This window comes from Dromiciops gliroides, chromosome 1, assembly GCF_019393635.1.
Source record: "Dromiciops gliroides isolate mDroGli1 chromosome 1, mDroGli1.pri, whole genome shotgun sequence".
Taxonomy (NCBI): Eukaryota; Metazoa; Chordata; class Mammalia; order Microbiotheria; family Microbiotheriidae; genus Dromiciops; species Dromiciops gliroides.
The window spans coordinates 598,836,011-598,848,424 of NC_057861.1; the positions used below are offsets into that span (position 1 = coordinate 598,836,011).

The 12,414-nt window shown below is 41.6% G+C and overlaps 1 protein-coding gene across 1 annotated transcript in view; it reads right to left on the reverse strand.

Moving 5' to 3' along the window:
* Positions 1 to 1,677: 1,677 nt before the first annotated feature.
* HS3ST2 (heparan sulfate-glucosamine 3-sulfotransferase 2) overlaps positions 1,678 to 12,414 on the reverse strand; it is a 150,739-nt gene continuing 140,002 nt past the window's right edge. Inside the window, 7 exon segments of the mRNA XM_043975305.1 lie at positions 1,678 to 2,770; positions 2,772 to 2,812; positions 2,815 to 2,973; positions 2,976 to 3,035; positions 3,038 to 3,089; positions 3,091 to 3,151; positions 3,153 to 3,206. Of these exon segments, the coding sequence (XP_043831240.1) occupies positions 2,591 to 2,770; positions 2,772 to 2,812; positions 2,815 to 2,973; positions 2,976 to 3,035; positions 3,038 to 3,089; positions 3,091 to 3,151; positions 3,153 to 3,206 (607 nt within the window). The 3' untranslated portion in view covers positions 1,678 to 2,590.

A 12,414-nucleotide genomic window follows, 5' to 3' on the forward strand; every position in this document is an offset into this window, starting at 1 on the left:
CCTCAGGACACTTGATACTTGCTAGCTGTGTGACCCCTGGGCAAGCACTTAACCCTCATTGGCCCCCCCCCCCCCCACACAAAAAAAACATTAACTAACATTATATTTTGCTTTAGGGTTTGCCCTTAATCTACTTTCTTTTTTTTTTTTATTTTGGTGAGGCAATTGGGGTTAAGTGACTTGCTCAGGGTCACACAGCTAGTAAGTGTCAAGTGTTGAGATCAGATTTGAAACTCAGGTCCTCCTGAATCCAGGGCCAGTGCTTTATCCACTGCGCCACCTAGCTGCCCCACTTAAGGGTTTATAAAGTGTTTTATAAACAATTCTCATAACAAACACTGATAATTAGGTGCTATTATTATTCCCATTTTACATATGAAGAAACCCTGAAGCAGACAAGAGGTTAGGCAACTTGCCCAGGGTCACACAGCTAGCAAATCTATGAGACTATATTTGAACTCAGGTCTTCTATCTATCCACTGTGCCACCTAACTGCATTATCATCTTCATTGTTGTGTTAGCAATAACTGCTCTAGAAATAACCTATTTCCCTTTTGAACAACTCTAATTGTCTAGAATTTAATTCTTATGTTGAGCCAAAACCTTCCACTCTAGACTACATTCAAATTTTTATGATGGCCAATATCTACTTTGACAAGGCAGTACCAAGAGTACTCCTGGTACCAAGGAGTGTGAGGGAAGTACTTTAGTACCGAAATGTGATTTCCCCTCTTTTCCCTTTTGCTTCTAGCTTCTAGTCTATTGGTCTATTAGGGGATTAAAGGGTGGATCCTCAATCCCAAGCCCTCCATCATCTCTGACAACTACTTGAAATCTATTGAGACAGACTACAGAGGTCATAAGTACATTACCTAGGGAAAGGCAGTCAGTCCCTTGGCTTCCTTCCTACCAGTCCCTTGGTTCAATGAGACCAAGAAAGGTTTGGGGACTAATGTCTGAGATTTTCCCACACTCCCCTACCCCTCTTAAGTCAGTCAGAACTTAAAATTCTTGGATTTTTTCCTTGGCCAGTAAAGAAGAAAGAATTGTCAAGGGATGAAGCTATACCTATCTAATCATGTGTATGTAAGTATGTATATACTCACATGTATGTATATATGGAAAGAGAGGAAAGGAGGGAGGGAGGAGAAAGGAGGAGGGGGAACAAGGGAGATGGGAAAAGGGAGGAGAGAGAGAGGGAGGGAGAGGGAAAGAGAGAGGAGAAAGAGAGGGACAGAGGACAGAGAGAAACAGAGAGAGAGTGAGAGAGAGAGAGACGAGAGAGAGAGAGAGAGAGCACTTCACATAGGTCTCTTGGCTACTATCAAGTGCTATGAATGCAGTAGTGAAGGGGATTCTGAGGGGAAAGAAGGACTGTGTGGTCTGTGGCCTGGTTCTACCATTCTTGTAACATGGTCTGTGTCGTGGACTGCAGTAATACTTCTGATGTCAATTTTTCTACCCCCTACTTTTGGCCAGCCTAGATCTATACCTCACCATTAGACTTTGCCACTCAAGAGCTACCTCCAACCCCTGCCCTTGCTTTCTGCATGACCCCTAGGATCAGTCAGGGCATTATTTTCCTATTCCCTGGATTACTAGTGGTGATGGCATGCCAAAGTTTGCCAAGAAATGTCCTGAAGGAAAAAAAAAGCATATTCTTAAGGACAAGAGAGAGAGAGAGAGAGCCATCTTTATTTCACATGAACGAGCATGAATTACATGCTGAACAAGAACACTAGTGCCAGTGAAGTACCCGTAACCACAAATCTGTGCTTTATTCACAGGACCAGCTATCATTACAATGTGGCTTTCAAAGACATTGCTTCCCAGACATCTCCATTTTATCTTCATGGTCTCAGGTTTCGCTCAGAGACCAAGGCTCCAGCCTTCTTCCTAAGGATGATGAGTCCTTCCTTTCTCTAGTCCTGGGGGGCTAGAGAACAGGGCAGGAAGGTTGCTCTCAGGGGTCTGGAGGGTGTGGGATGGGGCTATGATGGAAGGACTCTCCTTCTCCCAGATGTCTTGGGAGATCTGAGCCAGTGAAATCTCCATGACCATAAAGGGTAAGCACATGCCAATTAGGAACTGAGTTTACAAAGCCCACTTCTTTGTACACAGCAATGGGGATAGACTGGTGTATACATGCAATATATTTGTAATCTCTGGGAAAATTCATTTTTCTTCACAGGCAGGTTGTCCAGGCTGCCATTTTACCACAGGGAAGTCATACCCCATCCTGTTTTAAAGGGCTCTGTGGGTGACTCCCATGCAGCAGAAACAGGTCCAAAGGTAAACAGGAACCTTGTTGGACCAGGGACAGCCTGCCTTGACTTCCTTTTTTAGGATATCTGATAATTCAGAAAGGCCATGTTGGTTTTCCCTGGCCCTTTTAGCCTTGGAAAGGTTTTAGGTTGGCTGTCACTATGATTGGGTTGAGGGTGAGGGGAAAGAAAGATGGGGGTGATATGAGGCATTAGGTAACATGGGACTCATGGACATGTGTGTATGGTGGTGGCAGGAGTAGGACATGTGTACTCAAGATCTGTCCTCATTGAAGCCTGAAGAGTACACTCCCATCACAAGCTGTTTATTCCCACCTGAAGTCCTGCCCAACAGTTTCATAAAATTTAATATTATAAGGTCTATAAAAGTCTCGGAGCTGGTCTATCACCTCAGGGTCTATCTGTACATGGGTTCTCCCTTTGGATTTTCCCAGACAGCGGGGTAGAATGCTGCTCTCTGTTTTTTTCAAGCAAGGGAAGCCTTTTGGTCTTGTTGAAATAGAAGTGCTTATCTGTGATGACCCTTTGATGCCCAGGAAGTCCTGGACTCTGCCCATCTCTCAGCAGGGTCTGTGATGAGGCGCTCACCCACTGACAAAGTGGATCTGGGCCAGTGGAAAGTACTGAAGCCAACTCTCAAGATGCACCACATACATGCCTATGCGGATAGCATTCCAAGACATATCACAAGTCCCAGGCTCCGGTTACGGAAGGAGAGTCCCTCAAAGGTTGGTATGTCTGGTTTCTTGAAAGAGTCTGAGTATAATCCGAGATAGCCCGCGTCACAGGGTTTCGGACAACCACCAATCAGTTTGGTATCTCGGGACATATTGAAAATCCGCTTGGGGCTTCCTTGGTGACAAAATAGCTGGGGTTTTCTCCATTGTAATTTGACTTTCAAGTGTCCTGGGCATGAGGCTTCTGCAAAGAAAAGATACACATAGTCAGATCCTAGGAGACATGCATACTCAAACCTAAAACTGAGTCACTTGATTTTGTGACATTCTAGGGCTCTTAAGAAGATCATAGTGTGTTCTGTTTAGGTCTTAGTGAATATAAAAATTTTCCCCCCATCTTGCAGAAAGAAAGAAAAAGGAAAGAGGAAGCAAAGAAGCAGGAAGGGGGGAGAAAGAAGGAAAGAAATGAAAGAAAGAAGTAAAGAAAAGAAAAAAGAAAGATAAGAAAAAAGAAAGGAAAGAAAAAGAAGGAAGAAAAAGAGAAAGAAGGAAGGGAAGGGAGGGAGAAGGGAAGGAAAGAGAAAGGAAGGAAGGAAGAAATAGAGAAAGAAAGAAAGAAAGAAAGAAAAGAAAGAAAGAAGAAAGAAAGAAAGAAAAGAAGAAAGAAAGAAAGAAAGAAAAAGAAAAAAGAAAAAGGTCTCTGTTCTTCCATTGGAAATGGAGACACCTATGTGATCAGATTCCAGGACCAGCCAAGGTCGACTAAGGGTGCAAAATTATGAAGTCAGAAAAGTGTGTCTTCATTCTCTTCAATATGAGATGAATTTTGACTCCAGAAGGATGATGGTGAAATGTGCCTCCCATCTTGGCAAAGAGGTGAAGGAATTTGGGTATAGAGAGAATATATATGTTGTCAAACTTGGTTAAATTTCAAGGTTATTTTGGCTTATTGTTCTTCTGTGTCCCACAGGAAGGTTCTGAGGTGCCATTCCCTCAGTCAAAAAAAAACTTCAGAGGTTCGCATATGTTTTGAGGATAAATGCAAACTCATCTTTTTGGTTTTTGAAGTCCTTCCAATTTGGCTACAGCTATCTTGGAGTGGTAGGGTTATCACATTAATTTCATCATATACTAATTTGCCCTATTTATACTTCCCTAGATAGGGTGTTCAAATTCCTATTTATTTGCCTTTGCCCAGGCTGTCCCCCCATTACCTAGATGCTTTCCCTCTTCAACTTAGGAGCAGTTTAAATTCCATCTTTAAAAGGTCTTTCCTCTTCCTTCAATCACTGGTGCTACCCCCCAATCTAATATAACTTCACATTCATTGTGTATACAATTTCATACTTATCACTGAAGTTATTATATGCCCCCACTCCAATGTATTCTCTTTGAGGGTAAGAAACTATCTCATTTCTGTATTTGTATCTCCAATGTCTGTCAAAATATGTGACACATAGTAGGCATTTAATAGATAAATGCTTTGTTGGAGGTGTTATCAGGAAGTGATGGTGATGCAGTAAAAAGCAAACTGTCTTTTCACACACCTATCCTCTCCCTTTACCTTTTCCTTGCTTACATAGATAACTATCATTTCTATAACCTTGTTCCAAATCCTTGTTTTTTCTGTAAATTATTATTAATTTTTTTGTCAGGATACAAGTTCTTTTGGAAATCTGTTCTGCTAAAGCTGTCTGCATCTGATCTTGTGTGTGTGGAAAAGGCGGGGTTGCTAGGGTTGACCTGAACAGGGGGAGGTGGTTACAGAATCTTAATTTCATGTGAAGTCTATCCCAGGCAACTGATCCTGGAGACTCATGATGGGAAGAAGCATGTTTCTTTTTTCTTTAATCATTGAAATTTGGGAGGTAGATAGGTGGCACAGTGGATTAAAGCACTGGCTCTGGATTCAGGAGGACCTGAGTTCAAATCTGACCTCAGACACCTTGACACTTACCAGCTGTGTGACCCTGGGCAAGTCACTGTAACTCTCATTGCCCTGGTGGAAAATGTCCTCTCTATAGCAATTAAAGTTGTATATAAAGGGCTTGCCTCAATCACAATAATCCTGTGAGGCAGTTTAATACAAGTATTATCACCTGATTTTACAAATTAGGAAACCTGAGTTACACAGAAGTACATGACTTGCCATTGAGCAAGTTTCTCTGACTCAGGTTTTCCAACTCTGATTTTCCATTATACTTTTTTGTCTCTGACTCTATTTCTGTTTCTTTCTGTATCTCTGTCTCTTTCTGTCTGTATTTTTCTTTCTTCTCCATCCTTCCTTTTTTCCTTCTCTCCTTCTCCCATCAAGAACAAAAGCTTTTTGAGGGCTTGGCTGTCTCACTTATATCTTGGTATCTCCAGTGTCTAGCACTGGCACCCAGGAGATTCTTCATTATACTTAATAATTTTGATAGGGAAGGAGGAGAAGGGAGAAAAGGAAGAGAGAGGATGAGAGGAAATGGATAGACATCTGATCTGGCAAGGCTGAGTAAAGGATAACTACTTTTTCATGACTTCTAAGCAGTTAGTCAGGGAATCCTATCCTTGTCATTGTGCCTAAAGATACAGTATTAGCATTTTGATGCCAGACTAGTCTCAAGTCCTAGATTTGCACTAGGAACTATTTGGATGGGAACTCAGGATCAGTCCTGGCAGAGGCTTGAATCCAATATAAATATTCAGGATGAGTATAAGGAAACATTCTAAATGAACCTTGGGAGAAGACCTGCTTAGGTTAAGATGAAACTGACATCATTAGACCTTTTAAATATTTGTTTAAGTTTTTTATGTAATAATCTAAAATTCCAATTAATATTTGTGTCTATCTGTTCTATTCAAGATAAAACTATTAAATGCCTTATTTGTAGAATATGATTCATAGGGATCAGGAATAGATAGAAAGAAGCACCATACACAGTCCTCCTCTCACGGAGCTTACAATCCCTTAAGGGAGATAAGACATATAAATGACTAGGGATAAAACAAAATAGAAATGGATAAATGCTGGTTATGTGCTCTTTTCCTTGTTTGCCTGGCTGGGCAAGGGACTTATACTCTGGCCTAGCCCAACAGCCCATTGAAACTCTCCTATAAGGAATCATAGGTCTAATTTACAGTGGATTCTCTCCAAAAAGTAGGATTAAAAAGGTTAGTTATGACCATTGGCTGAGCTAAACAATCATAACCAAAAGTCTGCTGAATAGGGATTGCTGGAGTCCATTAAGGATAAGCCTTTCAAATGGTCTCCTGTAACCTACTAATTGATTTTTTTAAAGTAACATAATAAAAAATGGAAATGGAATCCTAATAAACTGCCTAATGAGCACAAAATTTTCCTATTTGTTAGTTAGCTTATTAATATTCATCACATCTAGTGGCAACATATATGAGGAGAGTAGAATAAAGAAACAATAGGCTGAATTTAAAGTAATCAACAAGCATTTATTAAGCACCTACTATGTGTCAGACTCCCTGCTAGTGCTAGAGTGGAAATATAAAAGTGGCACAGTCCTTCTTCACAAGGAACTTCCATTCTATTGAGCTAGAATTTGTTTATGACTTTAAATTTTAGAAAGCATTTCCTTACCATAATTCTGTGGTAACTGCAAGTATAATTATTTCCTGATGGGACTATTAAGACCAAGAGAGGTAAATAGCTCCAAGCCAAGTAAATTTCAGAATTAGGTCGTGAATTTATGTTTTCTGACTCAAATGCCATGCTTAAAGGAAAATGCTATGTGAGTTCTAGGAAGAAAGATTATTTCCAAATGGGAAGAACTGGAAGGCTTCTTGGAAGAAGTGGCATTTCTTGGAACAAGTGGGAACATGATTTAGTTGGATGTTTTCAACAGAGAGGATTGGGGTGTAATTGGAGAGGAAGGCATTCAGGTCTAAAAGAAAGCAATGGACAAAGTCAGAGTCAAGGGAAAAGTATGTCATATCGTCTAGTGAGAAGGAGGAGTCTGGATTGGCTGGAGTGTACAGTCCAAGAGGAAGGGGGGTGGCATAGCAGGGGGTGGGGGTGGGACAGAAGCTGGAAAGGTAAGAGAGGCTTATACAGTGCTAGACTTACAGAAGTCTGGACTTTATTTAGTAGATAATAGGGAAACATAAAAGGATTTTGTTTTCTTGAGAGGGAGAGTCTTGCTTTTCTTTGAACCACCCCACTCCCCACTGCCTCCCCCTATGGCTGTACAGTGCGTGACACATAGTAGGTGCATAATAAATGCCAGTTTGACTGACAAAGTGATGGTGCCTAAACACTATTAGTCTAGTGTGGATGTACAGGATGGAATATAAAGGAAAAAAAAAGAGTAAAGACCTGAAGATTGGTTGGGGAGCTAATATAGTAGTTAAAGTGAGAGGTAAAGAGTCCTTAAATAAAAAAAAGCTGAGATAGTTCTTACCCTCAAAGAGAATATATTGGAGTGGGGACATTGATAGATTCAATGATAAGTATGAGATTGTATATGCAATGAATGTGAAGTTATATTAGATTGGGGGGGTGGCACCGGTGATTGAAGGAAGAGATCTTAAAAGATGGAATTTAAACTGCTCCTAAATTGAAGAAGATAAGCATTTTAGGTAGGGGGGACAGCCTGGGACAAGGCAAATAAATAGGAATTTGAACACCCTATTGAGGGAAGTATAAGTGGTAATAAGAATAGAAGGAAAGGGGTGAATGTGGGAGATACAGAAGAAACCATTTCCCCAGAGCTGGCTAAGAAACTATGATGGTTCTTGATTCTTTACTATGGACTATGGGTTTAAGGGATTAGCCTGAAGCTAGGTCTCAGGTTTCATGTTTACCTAATGAGTAGAAGTCTTAATCTTTGTCTGGGGACCAGGATGGCCTTAGTGATGGTGATCAGGTCCTGGCCATCATTTTAGTGGGGAGTGGTAGCAAGAGATCCCTACTCTCTGTTGAAGGACAATCTCAGCCTTATTATTCAGGGGAAGTGGGAAGTGGCTAGATTGGAACAGAAGGCAAGGGTTAAGGTTTACTAGCTTTGTTCCAGCAAGTTGTCCTGGATTCATTTCTCTTCCTCTGCCATGGTATATTGAAGGCTGTCCATGGGGGCTACATTAGCTGTAAGTGGGAAGCAGAGGGAGGGGGATGTCACCTTCACAGCTACAGAGCAGGCAGCATGCTGGGGCTTGGGTATGTTCTGCAGCAGTGAGGATGCTGTAGATATCACATCTGTCAGCAGCACCTGGCCCTGCTCCTCATCAGTACCTATGTCATCAGCTGTTGAACTCCCCTTGCCAATACCCTTGTTGCTTTACAAAAATGCTTAAGTCATTCTTTACTCACACATGTTTTCGGAGTCTCCATTTAGCCTGCAGGCTCCCCAGGAAAGCATGCCTTCCTTCTCTCCTTTGGTGATTCCCATAAGTCACATGCACCCAAGGCAGAGCCATAACTAGCAATTTTTTAAAGGGGGGGCACCTAGCTGTCCCCCAGTATGACTTTTTTTTTAGTAAGGCAATTGGGGTTAAGTGACTTGCCCAGGGTCACACAGCTAGTAAGTATTAATTGTCTGAGGCCGGATTTGAACTCAGGGACTCCTGACTCCAGGGCCGGTGCTCTATCCACTGCACCACCTAGCTGCCCCCCCAATATGGCTTTTAAAGTCATCTGTAGCCTGTCCCTTTCCTACTCTTCCAGTCTTCTTACTCTTACTCCTTATAGTCCCTCTCCCACCTCCAACACTCCATGACTCAGTGATGCTGGTGTGCTTTTGGTTCCTTGCACTATAATTTCAGCTTCAAGCCTGTAACTCTCTCCCTCATCTCTGGCTCCTAACTTCCTTGACTTCTCTCAAGTCTCAACTAAAATTTAGTGTCCTAGAAGAAGCCATTTCTGATCTGCCCCAATGCTAATACCTTCCCTCTGAGATTGTCTGCAATTGATTCTATCTATATCTTGTTGGTACTTTGCATGTTGTCTCCCCCTTTACACTGTAAACAAGGGATAGTCTTACTTTTCTTTGTATCTTCAGCTCCTAGCACAGTACCTGGTGCTTAAGAAACATTTGTTGACCTCACTAATTCTATTAGAATAATGCAATGGATTATATGACATTGAAAGGAAGATAAATCATAACCACTGTGGGGAATCAGGGATCAGGGGTGGCTTCCTTAGAAAGTGGCATTTGATTTGAGCTTTAAAAACTTGAGTTGAGGGGGGCAGCTAGGTGGAGCAGTGTATGAAGCACTGGCCCTGGATTCAGGAGGCCCTGAATTCAAATCCGGACTCAGACGCTTGACACTTACTAGCTGTGTGATCCTGGGCAAGTCACTTAATCTTCATTGCCCCACCAAAACAACAACAACAAAACAACCTTGATTTGGAATCCAACGTGCTGAGGTGCTGGGGAGGGTATCCTTAACATAGGGAGCCAGTACCAATATCAAAGGAGTGGAGGCTGTAAAGGTGTGTGTGCAGGGCACTCATGGGGTTCAGTTGTAGAGTCCATGGAAAGCAAATGTAGGGGAAAGAAGGCAATTTCACAAGTTGGGGTAGGAAGCAAAAGAAAACAAAGGGTCTCTGAAGGGGACTAGGAAGAACTTTAGTTTTGGTTTTGGCTATAAGTGAACAGGTCAGGGCATAGCAAACTGTCAGTTAGTGCAGGCCAGCCTGGCCGGGATGGAAGAGAGGACCAGGTCAATGCAGACCCAGGCCGCCTATGCCCCAAAGCGCCTGAAAGTCTGGGACCACCAGCTGGAAGGATACATTTGGAGGGAAGGTAACAGAGTAACATGAATGGAATTTCTCTTTAGAATGAGAAAAAAATATTGTAATTGTGAGTTGACCCCAGGATTATAACGAAGGACACTGTGTTCTGAGGCTAATTCAGTTGGGGGTGGGGGAGGTTGGACCATGAGGTCCAAGGATTCCTTTCCAGCTCATTATTTGTACTGGAGTTGTCCTGTCCCCAGACTGTAAGTGGTACAAGGGAACATGGCTCCCTTCTCTGCTGCTATTTTCCTGGCACTTGTATACTGAAAGTCCCTTCTCCCTGGGCTGCTCATGTCTGGGAGGGGGGGGAGGTGTCACATCTCAGACTATGCTTCTCCCTCTCCCTGGGATCATGTTAAGAGGGTCCTGAAGGGGTCTACTCTCCACAAGAACTCCTATATTTAAGGAACAATGTTTCCTCATCTAGAACACCTGACTTCTGTCCTCAAAAGGCCCAGACCTTGAAATGCCACCCCTCATGGCAGAAAGTGGTTCAATATATACTGTACTCCTGGGCCTGACCAACAGCTGTGCTCACCCTCTGCCCAGGGCAGGTTTGAAGGACCAGCATCTCCTCAGCTGACCTCATACCCATCTGCTTAAAACTGCCAAGGACCTGGAGTCTCCCTCTTCTCCCCTTCTCTTTGTGAATGAACACAATGGGGAGGAAATTGGCTTTTGGGTGCTCCTACCATAGGCAAAGTCCAAAGGGCCCTGTGCTTGTTATAACTTTGATTGAACCTAAAGATTTCTGGTGTCCCAAGTCAGTAATTTAAGTCTAAGAACATCACAGGACCTCATAGACAGGTTGTAGTTGTTGCTGTTTAATAGTTTTCAATCATGTCTGACTCTTCATGACTCCATTTAGGGTTTTCTTGGCAAAGATACTAGCAATAAAGTGGTTGGCCATTTCGTTCTCTTAGCTCATTTTACAGATGAGGAAACTGAGGCAAGCAGGGTTAAATGATTTGCTCAGAGTCACATAGCTAGTAAGTGTTTCAGATCAGGTATAAACTCATGAAGATGAGTCCAGGTCCAGCACTTCATCCACTGCATCATTTAGTTGCCCAAGCTGGTTAGTGTTGATCAAATCAAACTTTGATCTTTGCAACATTTTATAAATTAGAAATTAATGCTTTTAGTAAAAAGTTGCAGCAAGACTTAGCAGAGCAAAGAGCAATGGATAGTGTGATCCTCAGTGGGATTTATAATGTTAGAATTCTTTTAGAATGAAGGGTTGTTTTGTTGGGTTTTGTTTTGGCATTTCAGAGGTAATTTTCCAGTAGAAACCATCAGACCATTCAGGTAATCACTAGTGGCTATAAGCAAACTAGCTTTGATTTTTTTTTTCAGGTAGCCAAGACAAAAATGAGAGACTCTGTAAGTTATGTATATATTTGATTCCAACAGTAAGTAACATTTGTTCTGGAACTGATCTGAAGGGAATATAAATTACAGTTACAGTACTTTGTCCAGCATAGGCATATAATATATTTAAGTTGAATGAATGAATAACCCAGAGTTACTTTTAATGCGGTTTAGGAATAAAGGACAATATAGAAAATCAGGAGTCATATGATACCTGCTTTGATCATGACAGTAGATTCGGTCTAGAAATCAATCATTCTAAAAGGCTTAAACTCTGATTAAAGGCAGAAAAAACCCTCAAAGGCTATCTGGTCTACCCCATTCCAGAGCAAAAATCTCCTTTTTGACAAGCCCTTATAATTAGCCATCCAATCTGAACTGGACAATGGAGAAATTTGTTACCTCCAGTCCACTCTTAAATAGCTCTGATGATTAGGAAGCTTTTCTCATGGTGAGTCAAAATCTGCCACCCTGTAATGTGAACATGCTGTTCCTAGTTCTGTTCTCTAAGGTCAAGCAGAATGAATGTAATCCTACTTCTATATGATAGACCTTCAAATATTTAAGGAGAGTAAATACTTTCTTCTTCAATCTGAATATCCCAAAGTTTCCAAATGAACCTCATAATCCCCTGTGCCATATTGGTTGCTCTCCTATGAATCTCTTGTAACTTTTTCTCCCTAAAAAGTGAGGCCCTTGTTTCTGTATTCTGTGTGCCTTTGTGATTCTTTGCTCAGGATTGAGTTCCCTGTGCAGTCACATTCAGTTCTACAAGAACTGAGCAAACATTTAGCAAAGACATGGGCCTATTTAATCATATCCTTTTTTTCCTTCTCCATTAGCATAATTTGAGTTTGAGTCTTCAGAATTTCATTCTTGAAAGCCTCCCAAAGCTCTTGTGATGACTTTCGTTGTAAAGTGTTGGGCTGTGAGACCCTACTTATCCTATATCCGACTGCTTAAATCTCTTCTCCAAAGCCCAGGGAACACATCAGACTAGACAATAGCATTCCTTACCACAAACCCTACAATAAAATGGCATCATCATCATCAACAACAACAACAACAACATTTATCTAGCACTCACTGTGTGCCAGGCACTGTGCTAAGTGCTTTGCAAATATTGACTCATTTGATCCTCACAACAATCCTTGGACTATTATCATTTTACAGAAAAAGAAACCGAGGCAAACAGAGGTTAAATGGCTTTCCCAGGATTACACAGTGTGTGTGTATATATATATATATATGTGTGTGTATGTGTGTGTATATATACATGTGTACATAAATATGTGTGTATATATATTGTATGTATGTGTATATGTGTGTGTATGTA